The sequence below is a fragment of the Polistes dominula genome, unplaced genomic scaffold, assembly GCF_049000335.1.
Source record: "Polistes dominula isolate Pdom_NZ unplaced genomic scaffold, Pdom_raw_medaka contig_624, whole genome shotgun sequence".
Taxonomy (NCBI): domain Eukaryota; kingdom Metazoa; phylum Arthropoda; class Insecta; order Hymenoptera; family Vespidae; genus Polistes; species Polistes dominula.
Genome location: NW_028300891.1, coordinates 138,998 through 159,682, shown reverse-complemented (window position 1 = coordinate 159,682; position 20,685 = coordinate 138,998). Strand labels below are relative to the sequence as shown.

Below are 20,685 nucleotides of genomic sequence, written 5' to 3'. Positions count from 1 at the left end.
AAAATGGAAATACTGTTATAAGTAATCACATGCACAAAATATCCTCACTCATAAATTTGTTGGTTAGCTCTATTGGTTTAGTTAAAATGTAATATAAATTTTTAAAACCATTAATAAACAAATATCGATCTTTTGTTTTCTTTTTCTTTTTTCGATAAAACTACTTTTATGATATCCGTATTAATTTTCTATAACTTGCTTGAGGGACGAGGGGAAGAAAAAATAACAACAATAGAGGGAGAATAAAAGAAATGCGATAAAATGTATGAAAATAATCCCTTTTGGAAGAGAGAATCGAGATAAGTAGGGTTACGCATTATATTTATATCTACAGCTACATATTATACATATATACTGAGATTATAAATCGGTTTTGAAAATTGACTCAAGCAATTTGCACAATTAACTAGATAATTATATTGTTCGAATTACTATCCCACAGTATTCCGTATGCGCATTTCTGGTACTCACTTCCGAAAATTCGATATACCACACATTTACTCACAGATTCACACAAAACGACGCGCGCATGTATATATCGATAATAAATGAAATCGTGCTTTTGCATTATCTGAAAGACTAGATTAAAGACATTGGCGATAAGATAAAGCACAAGTCGTGATCTTATTAGCGTTATCCCGTTATCGCCAAAACGATTTTGTTTAGTGCCTACACATTGAAAAGAATGAAAAAGTATTATTGAGTATAGTTGTTCTTTGTCATATTATCTTAACTAATAATATTAATTTATAAATTTATATACGTACGTGAATTTATATACGTATATAAAAATAAAGCATAATGATTTTGAATCAAACAAAATTATCGTAATTATCACATTGATAATTATTAGATAACATAGAATGTCCCAAGAGATTTTTACTGTACTGAGAATTATTTAAATTTTTATATAATTTTTTCTTATATTATAAATTTGTCCCTTACAAGTATTTAAAATATCGGCATCGCAGATTGAAAATTTATTGTTGTTAACACTGTGATCGTAGATTTGTATATCAAAAATAAAAACAAATTATTGTAATCCTACTTACGTATTAAGTATAAATGAGGTATTAATAAATTCTATTTGAGTATAAACTTTTTGTTTGTTTTATTGTTTACGATAACCTTTAAAAGACCCCAGCATTATTAATCCCTTAAAACTTGATTGAACTTTTAAATTACGCATTCGCGTTTTTACTTCTTTTTATTTCACAAAATTAATCTTTTAATTACTTAAATTATAATTATTATATCATACGTGTTATCACATATTATATAATTTTAAATTAAACACGAACAAAGCTTAGAATTATAGAGGATTAAAACCAAAGGCAACGAATGAACTTTTTACCAAATAACACTAAACGAATGAATGAATGAATGATAAAAGAAAGAAAGAAGGAAAAAACAAACGATTACGACGATGACGACGACAACGACAACGACATCGACGACGAAAAAGAAAAAGAAAAACAGAAAGAGGAAAAAAAGAAGAAGAGTAAGAAGAGAAGGAAGGGGACGGGGAATAAAGAGAATATATGACAAAGATTTAAACTACAAACGAGATTATTCGATTTCAATCTATGCGATCGCACAATCGCATAAGCATGATGCATGGGCGATGCATGCACGATGAAAATATTCAATGCACGCGCTCTAAGTGTAGAAGAAAAATTCACTAATCACCGTGAAGAGAAAAAAGGGGTAGGAGAAACCAAGAAAGAGAAATAGAGAAAGAGTGAGAGAGAAAGTGAATGAATGAGTGAGTGAGAGAGTGAAAGAAAGACGGAGAGAAAAGTTCAAACCTCGCACGCGCCGTCATCGCAGCGCCACTACCACGAAATACAAAGTACTCTCGACCGTCTTCGAGATCCAGAATAAAAAAGCCAAGTGTGGTAAAAAGCATTATTTAAAGAGGAGAGTGCTGAGATAGAATGCTTTTATGTGTGAAATAATTTATCGTATATATTTGAAAATTACAGTAAAATAACGAAAGAAAGAAAGAAAGAGAGAAATAAAAATAGTCAAAACATAAATAGCGAACGAAAAAAAAGTTGACAAAAATAGGTAAACCTGCTCTCTCTTATTCTACGTTATTTGCTCGACCGGTAGTACAGAAACATTCGACTCTTTAGAATTCTCTTTCTCTCGCTGTCTTTCTGTTTTCCTATTCCTCTCTTTTTCTTTCTTTCGAATTTGACAGTGACATCTTCAAGTCCCGCCGCAACATTTTCCTTGCTCTATCGGTATTATAACTGAAATTAAATTTAATTAAAAAAAAGAAAAAAGAAAGTAAATATATTATGAAAATAATGTAATCAAAAAATATCTTTCTATATTTTCACTTATTTGTAACTCATTGTTTATAAAATGATTAGATTCTATCCTGTATGTTAGTTACTTATTTACCTTAGGTTAGAGGTTATGTTTGCAATGTGTACACATTATAACACATGATATTATGTGGTATTATTAACACGGTATTATAACTGAAATTAATTTTAATTAAAAAAAAGAAAGTAAATGTAATATGAAAACAATGTAATAAAAAATATCTTTCTATACTCTCACTTATTTGTAACTCATTGTTTATAGAACGATTAGATTCTATCCTCTATACTAGTTACGTATTTATCTCAGGTTAGAGGTTATGTTTGCAATGTATACCACATTATGAACACATGATATTATAATGAATTCAATCAATGTGATTTGCTTTGAATATCGTTATAAACGTTAAGATACTGATAGTTAATACAGTTATAAAAATTAATATATCATTATTGTCTAACTGCATGCAAGTTACATAATTGAATTACTAACTTTAAGCATCGAATTATTCATCGAGGCAGATTGTATATACCATCATTAGATACTAATCAAATGTTTTAATGTTGAAGACTCTTCTTGTATCCTCTTTTTTCTACAATTATTGATACAATCTAGTCTTTGGGTGATCATCCAAGTCTTCTGAAATTCAAAGCGACAAATCTTCATCTCTGATGAATTATTACAGAGCGTATACAATGTTACAAGTAAACTTATTAAAATGTTAGACTTAGTAAAAGATTGTTAATTATTTATGTTAAATACAGGATAATGTAAAGAATAATGTCTGATATGATAATAAAGTAAGAGAGCAAGCAATAACCTTAAACTTTCTTCATTCTATCACAACATTGACTGTTATCGATGAGTTATGAACTCTTAAAACTAAAAGTGATTAAAGAATTGTCATCATAACATAGTACTATTATATTATACAATACTTTTAAAAATGTTATCTATGGAAAAGAGGAAACAATAAAGGAAACAACACAAAAGATAAAACAATAGTCGATAAAGGATAGTCTTAGTGGACACAATATAGCAGTTTAGTTTAATAGAAAAAATTAAAGCTAGAAGATGATTATGGAAACATGAAATGACAAATCTACAGTAAAAATAAGTGAAAAATACTCACTACATGAGTAGCATAGGGCCTAGGAAGGGTGGTGGTAGTAGTGGCGTTGGAGCAAAGAGAAGACACGCTGGAGTTGGTGAACCGCTGACTTGCTTCGGTACGACGAGGACGGCACAGGGACATCGGGCGGCGTAAGAGACAGCTTGCACACGCTCGTACACGCTCGTACACACTTGTACCGTCGCGCACGCACCAGCTATACGTACCGTCATCCGAAAGGACGTGGAACCGAACCGTGCGTATAGAAGAACTTGTTGTTTAATTCTCTTGTTTTTTATTTTATTTTCTTTTATATTTAACAAACCGTTTAAGATTACTTATTGAATGCGTACACACGCATATCACAGAAAACGTGACAAGCCTTTCAATTTCGAATCCTAATTTGCAGCGTTATGTATATCTAATGGTGTGTCCGTGCTGGTAATGGTTTTCAGAGAAAATACACAGAATCTTTTTGGAATGAGCTTCGGACGGCGGGGGTTACGGATTAATATGGCCGTCCCTCCTTCGAAAGCACGAAACTTTCGATACGCGCGTCGACGCGGTAGGCACACTCGTCGTCTTTGGGTTGCGTCAAAAAACTCGCGGAAACGAAGATATGTTGGTGTGCTCGCACGTTCTGAGGGAGGCTCGAGAGACACCCTCTCACGCGCGCATTTCTTTCACTCGCGGCACCAAAGCGCACCACCCGCGTTACCCGTACAACTCACTCGCGTATATCACCCCCGTTTTCCACGCGCTCCCCCTATCTATCTTTCTCTCTCGCTCTTTCCTTTTCCCTTTCTCTCTTTCTCTCTCTCACTTTCGCTCTTTCCTCAATCTTCTTCTATCTCTTTTGCTCTACCTTTCTCTCCTTCCTCTATCAATTCTGGCACCCTTTTTTATCACGAGCGTCTTTCTTCCTCATTCGTTTACTTCTAGTCGAACACCCTTCCAATGATAACGGTCACGTTCCTTTTTCTTCTTCTCCTCCTCCTCGTCCTTCTTTCTTTTTCTCCCTCTCCTCGTCCTTCTTCTTCCTCTTCTTCTTTCTGCTTCTTTTTTTTTCTTTTCTTCTTTTTCTTCTTTTTCTTCTTTTTCTTCTTTTTTCTTCTTTTTCTTCTTTTTCTTCTTTTTTTTCTTCTTCTTCTTCTTCTTCTTCCTCCTCCTCCAGACCTTCTCTTTTTCTCCAATGCTTTCGTTTCTCCGTTCCTTCTTTCTCTTCTTCACACTCGTCTTTTTCCCTCTCTCTCTCGCTCACTCTATCTCTATCTTTCAATCTCTTCGTTGAAATCACACATTAAAACCCTCTCTTTCACTTCACCTTTTTCCTTCCTTATTTCTTTCTCTTTCCCTCTTTCTGTCAATAGTATTTATCATACACGGCTGTTAGCTATTATACTTCTCTACTTCTTATACTTCCTCTGTCGTGTCGTAAATCGCGAAAGAGACCTCACGATAAATAGCGCACTTACCGGCGGCGGCTCTTATCGAAGGCCACCTTTACTCTTTCAAGGATTGTTCTATTTTTTCCACTAATAATCTACTGTGCCAATATGGCACACGCATTCGATTTATTGAAAGATCTTTCTCACGCTTTTTGAGGACGTAACACAGCCTCGTTGCGAACGACATCAACATCACCACCGTACACTTTCATGGCGGCCATCTTTTCGGAGGGATACGCGAACGCAAATCGCGGACGCGCATACACACACGTACTCACTCACACACACACATACACGCGCGCGCTTCGCTTGCGTTCTTTAACGCGCGCGCACGTGCGAATATTGAGATAACATATGTGAAACAGCGGCAGCAGCAACAACAGCAGTAACAGCAACACCACAAGAGCAATAATAATAACAATACACGTAATGCCTGGTAAACGGACTACGTCGACAAAAATCAAGACTATTTTGATGCGACAATGACGGCAACAACGAAACAACTGTAGGCTGCCACTTTTAGCCTCGTACACGTACACACGTATTATCATTTATTGTGCCAGGCTGGCTGGCAAACAGGCTGTGAAGAGTATGAAAGCAATGGTACAATCATTGATATATAAACAATTGTAGATAGCCGACTTTACGTTAAATAATGCTATGAGCAACTGCGATATCGTCGATCAACGCGCCATCTGTTGACCCAAATTTTTACTAATCCTCCTTGATATTTCAAAATCGTATGTATCTTCGAAATGATCGCTTTGTTTCATGAATTTTTATACAACTTTCTTTCTTTTATTTTTACATAGTTCTTTTTTAAAACAAATTCTTTTTTATATATGAATAAAAAAGAAGATAATGGAAAATAAGAATTTTAACGATCATGATTGTCGAATAAACTGCTTTTACTAAAAGATTAGAATTTGACTTCGTAAATTGTATTGCGGTGTACCAAATAATTTAAATTAATTTTCCTTTTTTAATTCCTTTATACTTATTAAACATTGACAAAATAACATAATATCAGACTGATGGTAAAACAGAGTAGTAAAATCTACCTTATCTGCTGCTATCCTCAATGAAAATGTTTAAGAATTTATTGGCGATTCACCTTCTAGAATAATAATCTTATCGGTGGAATAAAGTGTGGATCGCTAGTATACGTAAACTGTAAATGACAACTGACTGTTACTGGCAGTTACAAGAGAAATCGTGGTTAGATGAGTAATACCTGTGCAATATTTCCAGGGAAGATTTCTTTTCCAGTCGATCGTAATATTTTTCAATACGTGATATATATCTATATATATAAAATATATATATAAAATATATATATAAAATATATATAAAAAATATATATATATAAAATATATATATAAAATATATATATATAAATATATCAATTAGGTGTTCAGTGATTTTTTACATGTATTCTATAGTTTACGAATTGGTGCTTTTTATAAGTATTAATAACTGTGATACAATATAAAACGGATTGATCCGTGTTGACTACTTTCGGAATTATTTTTAGAATTAATTTTAAAAGGCAAAGTTATGGCTGCAACATAAGGAAGGACACAGTAAATAAGTAGGTAAAATATATATATATATATTTAAGCGAAGAGATAAAAGAAATAAAGAAAAGAAAGAAAATGCTAATAAAAGAAGAGATAAACTTTCTCTTTACAGCGAAATCTTTTCTCTATCACAATGTTAACGATGACATATTAACGATAACGCCGATTGTATTTATTATTATTATAGTAGAAATATTATTTATATTAGAATATACATTTTTTTCGAATTTATTTATCATTAAGAACCTATTTGTGCAAGCAACGATGTAAAAAATAATTATTTAATTATACGTAAACTTAACTTTTTTTTCTAACAGATCGATTCTTATTAAGTATGAATAATATATTTATTAAACTTTTAAACAAGTTTAAGAATATCTTAAAAAAAAAAAAATATATATATATATATATATATTGTTATAAATTAACAACATTTTTTCTTAACATATGTTATTGCAGTTTTAAATATTCCTTTTAAAAATTTAATGATTTTTTAATATGTGATTTTTGGCAAAATTGAAACGAAGATAAATTGGCAATGTAAGATGTAATATAGTATTTATTTTTAGTAATGGTAGCTGCTGGTGCAACGGTTTTGATGGCAGCCAGTGGAGAAAGTTCTTCGAATGAAACAGAAAATAACTCGTCAGAATGTGTAAATGCTACTGATCCTTCTAAGTGTAGTAACATACAGTGTAATGAGCAAAGCACAGAGTGCAGACCTAGGAAGAATTTAATATCTTGTTCGTCTGATAGTAAGTATTATTTATTATTTAAACTATTAGGAATTTTATTTATACATTATATATATATATTAAGGTAATTATCACACATGAGTTGTAGTCTCGTAGCATAAATAATAGGCAAGTATTTTTATATTAAAAAAACATATGTAATATTAATAATGTTTCAATGTATTAATGTATTAATGTCGAACAACTTTGATTCTCTCTTTTTTAAAGAAAAACTAGAGGATAAAAAACATAGTTATGCATTAGGGAAATCTAATCGTGCAACACAGAGAGTTGAAAATAAAGATCATAAAAATCTTGCATTACATAAGGTAGCGCATATTCGTGAAACTAAAGCTTCTAGGCTACGTGCTGCTTCTATTGTTTCGTCGAATAGTAAGTATATTTACTAAGTTCTTTTTTTCTTTTTACATTTTCTAAGATTTTTAACATTTTATTATGAACATGTTTCCTTTTAGGTAATACGTTAAAACGATTAGCTGTGTCAGAAACTTCTATTCCTTCAGGTTCTCAATTGAGTGCTAATTTATCTACTAAAGTAGTAAGTATTTTCATACGAGTATATAATAACGGCATGTAATTATTGTTCAATATATAATTTATATGTTTAAATGTGGTAATAAGTAAAATATGCATGTGCAGGACAATCCAGTATCTTCAGACAATGTTAATACAATGAATCCAGTGCGAGAAAGAGATAAAAGTTATAAAAGAAAATCGTATCTAAATCGATCGAGCAATATAGAAGCAGTTCCATCAGATCGTTTAATTAACTGTAAGCAAATAAGTATTTTTATTTTTGTTTGACATAACTTTTAATATTTCTGTATTAAATAGATTACTTTTCCATCGTTTGTATTTAATTTGGTGTATATTGTATCAAATTAATAGCAGTAAAAGTAAATTTTATTTTTAGCTGAATGTAATGAAAAAAGAAGTACGAGACAATCAAGTAAACAAAATCACATATCCGATACAATATTGTCTTCCGATACTGGTGCTTCTCATCAGACAGCTGCTAGTTCACAAAAAAAGCATACAGAATCAAAACTTGGCTCATCGCGTGGCAATTGCCATTACAATACACATCGTTCCAAACCTAATTTCTCATCAACTGTTACATCTCTTCCAAATACAAAATGTTGCAATGTACTACAAAACAGGTAGTTGTTTTTCCTTTGTTTAATATTTCTTAATAATACGAATATAAATTGTTTAATATTTATATAAATTGATAGTAAGGATGGTCATAGTGATTCAGAAGTCTCGAGAAGAGTTGATGCATTAACTGCATTAACGAAAGCTACTATGGAACGAGTAGAAAGACTTGCATCGCATAGTGGTTTATCAGTAAATCATAAACAAAAGTCTGAGATCTATTTAACTAATGTATCACCTACAAGAAATGTAACAAAATATGCAAATCATTCTACGAATATTCATACAACTGTATCACCAAGTAAATGTTCTATCTTGAAAAAATCTATAGATGAATATCCTCAAGATTCTTGTTCAGGACGTCAACCGCCAATATCTATACTTAAACACAAGGTGGCTGAAAGTGAAATAGGTCAATCTTCATCTAATACGTCACATAATACATTACCTGTAACATTTTCACCATCTGTGATAGAACCAATTCATAAAAGGCATGGTATCTTAAAAAAGCGTAGTAGTTTGGATGAAAGTGAAATACTTCGGCGACGCAGTTGTTCACCTGAAGTTTCTTTTAATGATAACAACTATTCCGAATTTAGACCGATTTTAAAAAATCAAAGACGATCGTCATTAGATGAAATTATAAAAAGAGATCAAAGTCCTGATCCTCAACCTACTTCTATATTGAAACGTAAGACATCTAGAGAAGATGATAGAGAAGATGGTCAAATTGGTTCTCCGGAACCACAAGGAATTCTTAAAAGAAAATCATTGAATAATACAAGATCAAGCAATACTACTCATCACGTAACAATTGCAACTGATCTTACAAATGGTACTGAAACATTTGAAGGTTCCGAAGTAAGACCAATATTGAAGAAAAAACACAGTAGAGAAGAATCATCTGGTAATGATCCTCCTTCGCATGAGCCACGTCCGATATTGAAAAAAAAATCAAGTACGGAATCAGATGAACACGATGATAAGCCTAAGAAAACAATTTTAAAATGTTCACGAAAAAGTTCACAAGACGAATGTAGTTATGATATGGATATAACTTCTCCTAAGAAACTTTCTATGTTAAAAAATCGTGTTCCACAATCTAGATCAAGTGGATTATTAGAAAGTGATTGTGTTAAGCCAATATTGAAACAATCTACTTCTCGAGAAAATGAAGCACGTATACGCTTACACATTCACGATACAAATGCATTAAGTGATTTATCTGTAACTGGAAATAACTTGTTTTTACGAAAACGAGCACAATCGGTTGGTCATGTACAACCTTCCAACATTTCTAACGAATTAGCTGTTGCACGTGATAAAAGAAGATCTCTTGAATCAAATTCTTTGTGTGATATGTTGTTGAATCAATCGTATTTAAAATCAATAAGTGGTAATAATTTAAGATCTCATTTGTCACAATCTAATGAGAGTTCAATTACAACTATGACTTATTGTGATTCCATTGATAGGTATGTAATATTTGAATAATATTATGGATGTTTTTTAGTTTCTTTGTCTATATTTTATTTTGTTTCAATTATATAAACTATTTTCGAATAAAAACTTTTATCATAAATAAAATATATATATATATAATATTTGGATATTTATTTTAAATGTAAGCATTTAATTAAAAATACATTGATATCGGATAAATATTTGCTTTTTTATTTTTATTTCTTATACGATATTATATACAGATATTGTACTTCAATGATAATAAATAGTTTGATTAATATTTTGTAATAACTAAAGTAATATGAGCGAAACACATGAATATTATTTCTTAAATTATCAAACAGTGTGAGAGAGAGAGAGAGAGAGAGAGAAAACAGAGAGACAGACAGACAGACAAACAGACAGACAGAGAATAAATAGAAATAAAAGTAATTAATAGATAATATAATAAATACAGTAGAGTTGGATATTATTGTCAATGATATGATGAATTTTTCAACTAATTTTCTTTTTTAACAATATTATATGAATTTGTTTACATTTTTAGTATCAATGGTAAAATGTGAGTTTGTTGAGACTTTGATTCTGTGCCAAGTTTAATTATAGATCACCTAGCAATCCTCATAGGTACCAGAAATCACAGATAGTTGCATGCATACTGCAGTTAAACTATACTTTACAAAATAGAATCTTATCTATTTTTTAGTATTATTATTACTAATAATTTTTATCATTTTTTATATTGTTGTGTTAAAAGAAAAATTATAGCTTTTTTCTTTTTATCTGTGTTATAAAAACTACCAAATTTACATGTTTTTTGATTATCAAGTTATATGAGTATATTTGGAGTGTGTCATTTATGCGAAGCTTACAACCAAACATCTATTAATACTTATATATAAATTACATCATAATGAAAATAAAATAATAATAGATTTTCTTAATATTGATTTTTTTTAGTGTAACAGCGGACGAAAAACTTAATAAAGAAAATAAGGACAAACGATTGGTACTCAAGAAGGCAATACCAAGTGAACAAAAATCTATATCGCACGAATTTGTTACAAATCGAAATTGTGAAAAAAATATAAATTTTTATACCCAAATGTCTATATCTAAGAAAGCAGAAGTTAATTTAAATCAACCTGTGAATGAATTGAAAAAAGATTTGGAAACAAGTAATATAGAAGAAAACTATATTGCACAACATAGTAGCAGTGTGTCTGCGATGGCTTTACACTTTAAAAATATGGAGGAAAATGTAACGTCTAAAGAAAAAAGTGCATCTTCGAATATACAACACAAAGTATCGTATGGCATACAACGTTATAAAGATCGCAAGCTTCAAGGCAATGATAGATTTAATACGCAACCAGTGACTTTACAAGAGGTCCAAGAAGCTGTATTGCAAAATCAACGTAATGCTGCTTCAAACAATGAAATATCTAATATAAAAGCAGAAAGTACTTATACGCCGGACGACGAATATGATCCATCAAAATTGAGTTTAGCCGAACGGGTGAGATTATTTAATCAAAAAATCATAGCAGAAACATCATCTTCATCAAACAAAGCAACTCAAGAAAGATTTTTAAGAAGGCGTCCTGGTGCTCGTTATAAGACACAACCCATTACATCTGAAGAAGTAGAAGTTGCATCTCGTATATCTCCATTAAATACTGTTGAGAAACTTTCTTTAACTAAAGGTAAACGTTATATAGTACATGTACATAATAAATATTACTTGATAAGCTTAGTTTATAATTATATTAACACTTAAACGATCGCTCACAAGATTTCTAGTGTTTCAATGCTGAGAAGTAAAAGATCAGCAACGTAATTTCTTGTGTTATAACTTTTAATTTCTTATACGTATTTGTTTTTCATTTCCAAACGAGAAAATCACCGGTCTTAGAGTAAGCCTACGGAAAATGATATGCGGTTATTTAAGTATTAATAAAATGAAACTTGATAAAATAATGAAATAATAATGTAATATGTATATTTTAGGTATTTTTGAAGAATCACAAAATACAAATAATAATGCCCAATTATCATCTGGTTTTCAAACCGAATTGCCAAAAAGCATTTTAAAATCATCTGCGTATCATTCAAATAATCTATTTCGAACTAAAAGTCCTGAACTTGAAGGTTTGAAATTAATAAAGTCTGTACTTAAAAAAGAATCAGAGGAACTACAACAGCAAGTTTCTAATACATGTGATATTATACCACGTTTTAATTTAAAAACCAATACTCTTATATCATCTGACAAATGTGATTCAAATTGTAGTAATCATGAAACAACTAATGATGATACTTTTCTGCAAAGTAAAAATATAGATGTTAAGCAACATCAATACGGAGGAAAAGAAGATATGTCAAAAGATTTTTATCATATATGTAAGGTAGAAAAACACGATGATAAAGAGAGCATTCATAGTGAAATAGAACAAGAACATACAGTGCCTTGTCTTACAAAAATAATCTCTCAGGATAAGTCATGTAGATCAAGAACCAATTTCAATTTAGATGAAGTAGATAATGATAAAAAGAGCAGTGTTATGTCACAGAGATATAATAGCGAAGATAAACATTTAACTAAAAATGAAATACCTCAGTCTTCGGACGATGACACGTCTTCTTCGGGTAGCCGTGAAGTTCGCGGTATTATTAAAAATGAAGCTATTTTTCGACGACGTCAGAATACATTAGCAAAACAAGCTAAGTAAGCATGTCAGTTTTGTTACGATGATATTTTCTGTTAATAGATTATTTCAGAGATTTATTATAAATAATTGTATATTATATTTTATAGGCATAATGCTACTTTATCCAAAAGTGCTAGTCATCACACATTAAGTAGCGAAGGTGTATCATTTGACATAACAAAAGAAAAATGTAATGCTACTACTACTTTACCAGGTTTATATCGTAGTGCAACTCAAACGATACCTGTTTCGGAAGGAATTTCAGAAGCCGATGGTCCAAGTATGAGTATTGCTGATCGATTAGCAGCGCTTCAACGTAGTGGTAATACTAATTGGAAACGTCGAATAATGAATGAAACTTCGGTAAATTAGTTTTATTGTTGTTGTTTAATTTCTTATTCATTGTTTCTGATATTTTAATTATATTTATATATCCTTAGGATGTAGTTAGTAGCACTACGTTTAATAAGGAAGAATTAACTATTAGACAAGGTGTATTGGCTGATTGTCTTGGTAAATTAGAATCTGCTGCAGAAAGTTGGAAGAAACGAATTGCTGCACCAGATGCTATCAAATTTACGGTAGCTGGCAAAATGAAGGTAGAAAAAACCGAAATTTTAGAAGAAAGTTCGTCTTCACTTCGTATTGAGGTTACGAACAATATTGCAGATAAGAAAAAAAGACCAAGACCAGAAAGGTTTAAGGGACGAAAAGGTATTTGAGAAATGAGTTTTTAAACTAATTTTCATTTATATTCAATCTAATACCTAATTGTTCCAATATTATTAGATACGAAAGATGTTCTTTCGACGCCTTCAAGTCCAAGCAAAGATTTACCTATTACAATAAAAAGAAGTTTCTCAGAACCTGCCAGCGATGAAAGTGGTTTGTTTGTGTAGAATAATTAAATAATTTGATTAAGAAACACATTTACAATGATTACATTAATATATATTGTAGGTGAAGAAAACAAAACTAAATCTACTGAATTAGCAACTGTATCTGTTCCTAAAGTGGATGACGAAACTTTTACATCTTTCTACACAGGAGTATCTTTAAAAAAATGCGAGACTGAACGTTTTAGTTTAGATGAAAATGCTTTTGACATAATTACATCACATTCGGAATTGTAAGTGACACATTTTATTTGATTTGACACCAAAAAATACGATTTTATAGGAAATATATATATAATATATATATTTTTTTTATCGTATAGATTAGGTCAAAAACGAAGTATACAAACACAAAAAAGACGTGCAGCTTCAAAAAATCCAATAAAATTACTTGCATCGCGTACTGATTTGAAAACTGAGTATACTGAAGTTTCTACAGGAATTGCAGAGAAGGTAATGAGAAGTTTAAACGTTGAGAAACGTAAGTATAAATATTAAGATGTTATTGTAAATAATACATAGACATATGAGTGGTTCAAATGTCAAATCAATTAACTTCACAAAATAAAAAGCAAAGAAAATTGATAAAGTAATATACATCATCGTATTATTTGTTATTGAACGGTCATAAAAATTGTTCTTATTTTGTATTTTAAATCTAATAACTAAGGAAATTCATTTTAAATATAAAAAGTTAAGTGTTGATTAAAATACTTTAATAATGAAATTTTGACAAATTTTTATAGTGAAGTTAATCCCTTTGACTTGTGTGTATGGCTCATATATTAATGTATTTAAATAATATAATTAATTTAAATAATTATAAAATTAATAAAATGATTATATGGTATGAAGGTATATATATATACTTGTAAATTAAAATATGAATATTGCGTAAAATTTGTTAATTTCTAGTTGCTAAAAATTCAGCCTTGGCTATAGAAGCTCTCGCTGGATTAGCTTCTACTGAAGATTTTAGTGCTATAACGTTAAGAAATATTGCGGATGCAAATAATACTATAAATAAATTACGACCGTATAAAGATTTAATGTTGATTATGGTAAAAGGCAGGCGTCATGTTCAAGCCAGATTGGTCGAACCAGTAGCTAATAGTATCAATAGCGGTGATACTTATGTGTTAGTTACAAAATTAGAGGTGCAGTATTATTCATAGATTTATTCTTTCTTTTTTATGTCATTGACATTATATTAGAATTGATCATATCTATATTATATTATTTTTATTATTATAAATGCTTAACTAATGTAATTAAAGTAAAAAACTATTTTCTTCATTTAATTCATTGCTTTGTAATATTTTATCATTAGCATAGAAATTGAAATGATGTTAACTCATTTGTTTTTTATAGGTTTATAATTATGTGGGAAAGTATAGTAACGTTATTGAAAAAGCTCGTGCAGCAGAAATAGCATTAAGTATTCAGCAGAATAAAGACTTAGGTTGCCAAGCTTCTCAAGTTATTACAATTAACGAAGATAAAATAACTTGTACAAGAAGTCAAATTAAACAATTTTGGAATTATCTTGGTACAGATATTGATATTGATGGTAATATATGTATTCTCTTTTTTTTACTTCATATATTTAATTTAAAATGATAATTAATTATGATTCTCAATTTTAGTGATTGATGGTGGTCATCCAGATGAAGATGAATTATACGAATCTGCTATAATTAATACAAATATGATATATGAGGTCAAAGATGATGAATTAGTTCCCCTTGAAAAATATTGGGGTGCTATACCAAAGATTAAAATGCTGGACTTGAACAAGGTAGAAAAACTTTTACCATTTATCCTTTATTATATTTTTTTCTTTTTACCCTATTATTATTTTGTTATTGTTGCTATTTTTTATAATAATAATTATTTACTATATAATTATTTAATTATATAATAATCAGTTGTGTGCCCATGACATTTTGTTGTTCATTCCATATCGACCTGACTTGATTATTGCGTTGCACTAATTATTATTATATTATATTATTATTATTATTATTATTATTATTATTATTATTATTATTATTATTATTATTATTATTATTATTATTCTCATTATTATTACTATTCTCATTATTATTACTATTATTACTATAATTATTATTATTATTATTATTATTATTACTATAATATATTTTGTTGCATGTTTTACATCCTACTTTCTATAAAGATACTGGTATTTGATTTTGGAAGTGAGATGTATATATGGACTGGTAAAAGAGCCTCAAATAATAAAAAAAAGTTGCTACTCGTCTTGCTACAGAATTATGGAAGGAAGGTTATGACTATACTGAATGTGCAATTAGCCCAATAAATGCAGCATCTATGATTGGAAGACGTAATAAATTACTTACAGACATAAAAAGTGAAAAAACAAGACCTTCGTGGTGCCTATTTGCTAAGTTAACTCAACATGTTGAAACAGTACTTTTCCGTGAAAAGTTTCTTGATTGGCCAAATGTAGCCGGTATCATTAAAATGAAAGTTATTAAAGATAAAGATCAAATCGATGGAACAATAATTGTAGAACCATGTAATTTGGATGTTATAATAGAACCAAACAATACGCCTGTTGATTTAAATATTAAGGGATGCCATTTGGGAAGAGGAACTGGTTGGTATGATGATGAGGTAGTTATTCGCATGATAATAGTGAATAATAATTAATAGTTAATTAGAGATAAATATTATGTTTTATAATAAAAGAAAATAATTAATTAACTCGTTTGAATATCTTTGAGCAAAATTCTGATGAAATGATTTATTATATTTCAGTTAATGAAGCAATGCACTGTCGAAACCACAAGCATAAATGTATGGCATATTGATGAATTCTCGCATACATTATTGGATAACTTGTCTAACGGACAATTTTATACAGGGGATAGTTACATCATACGTTGGATGTACTCAGTTACTATTACTGGTAAATATTTATTCATTTTATTATATAGTTATGGAAATTATCATAATACATTATGAATATTTCTTTTTTTCTCCATTATTATGTGTATAATACTACTGCATATATATGTAATATATGCAGTAGTATTATATATATATATATATATATTAGGGTGGGTCAAAAAAATCAATTATTTTTTTTTTACAAGTGCCACGGAAAAATGGGTTGCTAGACACCTTAAAAAAATTCTCACCAAATATGAGCTCTTAATTTTAATAGGAAGATCCTCCGCATCGCAGTTTTTTATGTTTTTCTCAGTCCAATAGAATAAAATTCATACCTCATCATTAATTGATTGTACAGAAAAATGTTCTAGAAGAATTTTGTAGGAAATTTAATGCTCTACAAAAAAGATATCTTATATTTTTTCCGTAAACCTCACCATTTGAATGATATTGAAGATTTAAGTTTGATTATTTTAAGACAAATTTTATTTTTGTTTATGTATTTTATAACTCGACACTAAATGACCATTATAAGATGCGCAATACAAATTTTTGTAGGAAATTAACTGCTCTATAAAAATGATGTCTTATGTTTTGTCGATTAAATTAAGCGTTCAAAAGATATTCATCATCAATCTTTTATGTGTACTGATTTTTGTCTTTGAATATCTTTTGAACGCTTAATTTAATCGACAAAACATAAGACATCATTTTTATAGAGCAGTTAATTTCCTACAAAAATTTGTATTGCGAATTTTATAATAGTCATTTATTGTCGAGTTATAAAATACATAAACAAAAATAAAATTTTTCTAAAAATCATCAAATTTAAATCTTCAATATCATTCAAATGGTGAGGTTTACGGAAAAAATATAAGATACCTTTTTTGTAGAGCATTAAATTTCCTACAAAATTCTTTTAGAACATTTTTATGTACAATCAATGAATAATGAGGTATGAATTTTATTCCATTGGACTGAGAAAAACATAAAAAACTGCGATGCGGAGGATCTTCCTATTAAAATTAAGAGCTCATATTTGGTGAGAATTTTTTTAAGGTGTCTAGCAACCCATTTTTCCGTGGCACTTGTAAAAAAAAAATAATTGATTTTTTTGACCCACCTATATATATATATATATATATATATATATATATATATATTATTATTATTATTATTATTATTATTATTATTATTATTATTATTATTATTATTATTATTATTATTATTATAATATATTTAGGCCGCGAACTAAGTGGATTGCAATCTAAACATTCTGCAAAAGGAAGAGATCGTTCAGTCTACTTCATCTGGCAAGGAAAAAATGCATCTCTGAATGAGCAAGGTGCCGCAGCCTTACTAACGGTAGAACTTGATAAAGAACAAGGGCCACAGGTATTAATATTTCCTTAAAATGAACTGATTAAAGTTTCTTATATTTTATGTTTTAATGTTTTTATAATTTTTATTAGATACGTGTAGTTCAAGGCCACGAACCAGCTGCATTTTTAAATTTATTTTCCGGAGAGATGGTAATACACATGGGTAAAAAAACAGATAAAAAATGCGATCAACGATGGAGATTGTATATTTGTAGAGGCACTCTTGAATCGGAAATATTTTTAACAGAAATACCATGTAGTACTCGTCAGCTAAGAAGTCGAGGATCGTTTCTTTTACTGGATATAAAATATGCAAAAATCTATGTGTGGCATGGAACTAATGCATTACCTCATATAAAAAAGGTATTTCTCTTTTATTCTATCAATCCAATTATTTTTTAATTTGAGATAAAATGTTTATGTTTTGTGGTTACAATATTTGTGGCTTATATATCTTTTTTTTTAGAATGCATTGTTTGCTGCTAATAAAATTAAAGATAAACGTCTGGAAGAATTTGGATTAACATTTGATGAAAGTCATTTAGAAATTCTCGAAATTAATGAGGGTGTAGAACCTGAAGAATTCTTCAACGGTAAGATCACTGTATTATTTTATATTTCATAATAATATTAAATATTAATGAAATTATCAAGATTATAAGCAATAATTGTTGTGTATATTTTAGCATTAGGTGGAATGAATAAGACTTTATATATTTCATTTAAAAAAGATCCAATTCAAGATCATACACCAAGATTATTCCATTTCTCCAGTATTACTAAAGAATTCAAAGTAACAGAAATATTGTGTCCGCATCGTGCACATCTACCTACTCCTTTTCCTTTCCTTCAAGATGAACTGTATCAGGTTAATCAGCCAGGTATTGGTGTATTATTATTATTGTTATTATTATTATTATTATTATTATTATTATTATTATTATTATTATTATCTATTTAAAAATATGTCACAATTTTGCAAAAAAAAAGATAATATTTATTTATATACACATATTATTTGCCAACAGCCTTATTTTTACTTGACAATAAGAATGAGGTATGGATATGGCAAGGATGGTGGTCTGATTCAGAAGCTGAAGATCATTCTGGAAGTAAAGCGGTGAGATGGCAAGCTGAAAGAAAAACTACTATGACTATGGCAATCCAGTATTGGGAAAGTATTCATCCAAATGCTACAAAATTCCCAATATATCTAGTTTGGGCTGGCTTAGAGCCATTACAATTTATAAATTTATTTCCTACGTGGACATATCGCGATGATATCGCAGAATTAAATATGCAGGTAATGATAAAAAATTAATTTTTTAAGGATTTATAGAAATAAACATTCTTCCTAAGTTTTGCACAATAATAGACAAATCATATCGCAGTGATTATAGTTATTATTTTTTTTTAATTAGGAAGGGCGAAATCCAGGTGAAATTTTGAATGTTGAAAGTGAGCTGGCTCGATTAACGCAAAGCACTTATCCTCCTGCTCAATTATTACAACGACCACTACCAGTAGGAGTTGATCCCACACGGCTCGAACTTTATTTATCCCAACAACATTTCCAAGTTAGTTTTTTCTATCCTACATATATCATTTGGTTTTACGTTTAATTTTTCATTACAAATATACAGTATTAGTGAATATTTTATACCAATAATTATTTTTGTCTCTAAACTAATTGCAATTAATTTGTATATCTTTTTTATATAATGAAATATTTTTACACAGGAATTGTTGGGAATTAGTATAGAAGAATTTCAAGAACTTCCTATGTGGAAGCAAGTGAATCTCAAGAAAGAGGTAGGATTGTTTTGATTAGTTGCCTGGTTTCTATATTTTATGCGAAATAGGTGTTCTTGTAAAGTGTTTAATAAAATCTTAATTTACTATTTCATAACGTTTACAACTTTAAACTTTTTTAACTTTTAAATGTATGAATTGATGTACAAGAGTTGCCTAAAATTGTCCATTAATTGTAATTAACTGAAATATTCGTGATGTTTACTATTACACTCAGATATAATATATACATATACACGTGCGCACATATATATATATATACACACACACACACGGTGTGTGTATTTGTGTAAGATAAATTATCATATATTTTTAATACATGCAAATTAGCTTGTGAATATTTCATTTATATTTGTATAAGCTTTGTATTTATCAACAAAATAATACCTTTTAGAATAGCTTAATTTTACAATATGTAATATTTTTACAAAAGAGGATATACTGTGTTATTTACAGATTATTCTATGTTTTTAAGCAGTATTCAATGATATATCATTGTATTTTACGAATCTCATTTTCTCTGTCCCTTATAAATCCAATAGTAAGCAGTATAAATATTTTTTAGAGAGGATACGAACTTTGACATACACACAAATTATATATTATTATTCAAGTAACAGAATACAGTTATAATCTATACATAAAGAAAATACTGATCTATGTTGAAATATTTTATTGTTAAGATGTATTTTGGAGGGAAATTGTAATACGCGTCAAAAAAATCTTGCGTTAACCGCATTGTTTGTTTTTATAATTTACATTTTAATATCACATTATATATCATTATTTATCTAATAATATAAACTTTAATATATAAAGAACTCTTTTTTGGTACATTATATAATAATAATAATAATAATAATAATAATAATAATAATAATAATAATAATAATAATAATAAGATAAAATAAAAACTAACAATTATACATGAATGATAAAAAAATGATGAACAGTAATAATATATTTTTTTGTAAATTCTACTTGCATAATATTATATTCAAATGATAGCAATTGATATTTACTGTCGTTGATACACAATTAATTTAATGTACTTACAACTTCATTAATTGTTACCTTTTCTTTTTCCCCCTTTCTTTTTA

The 20,685-nt window shown here is 29.1% G+C and overlaps 2 protein-coding genes across 2 annotated transcripts in view; one reads left to right on the top strand and one right to left on the bottom strand.

Annotated features, from left to right (window-relative positions):
- LOC107072339 (uncharacterized) overlaps positions 1–5,496 on the bottom strand; it is a 63,712-nt gene extending 58,216 nt beyond the window's left edge. The window contains 1 exon segment of the mRNA XM_015332180.2: positions 3,467–5,496. Within this exon segment, the coding sequence (XP_015187666.2) occupies positions 3,467–3,589 (123 nt within the window). The 5' untranslated portion in view covers positions 3,590–5,496.
- Positions 5,497–6,052: 556 nt separating this feature from the next.
- Svil (Supervillin) lies at positions 6,053–19,936 on the top strand. Its single transcript, XM_089177516.1, is given in 27 exon segments — positions 6,053–6,488; positions 7,043–7,228; positions 7,436–7,600; positions 7,684–7,766; positions 7,868–8,000; positions 8,142–8,388; positions 8,464–9,858; positions 10,808–11,553; positions 11,858–12,575; positions 12,666–12,921; positions 12,999–13,272; positions 13,348–13,443; positions 13,519–13,687; positions 13,778–13,935; positions 14,370–14,611; positions 14,826–15,024; positions 15,101–15,252; positions 15,652–15,721; positions 15,724–16,112; positions 16,257–16,407; positions 17,635–17,786; positions 17,864–18,136; positions 18,240–18,366; positions 18,460–18,654; positions 18,802–19,076; positions 19,195–19,350; positions 19,514–19,936. Coding segments are annotated over 26 exon segments (7,092 nt in total). The 5' UTR covers positions 6,053–6,488; positions 7,043–7,044; the 3' UTR covers positions 19,601–19,936.
- The last annotated feature ends 749 nt before the right edge of the window (positions 19,937–20,685 follow it).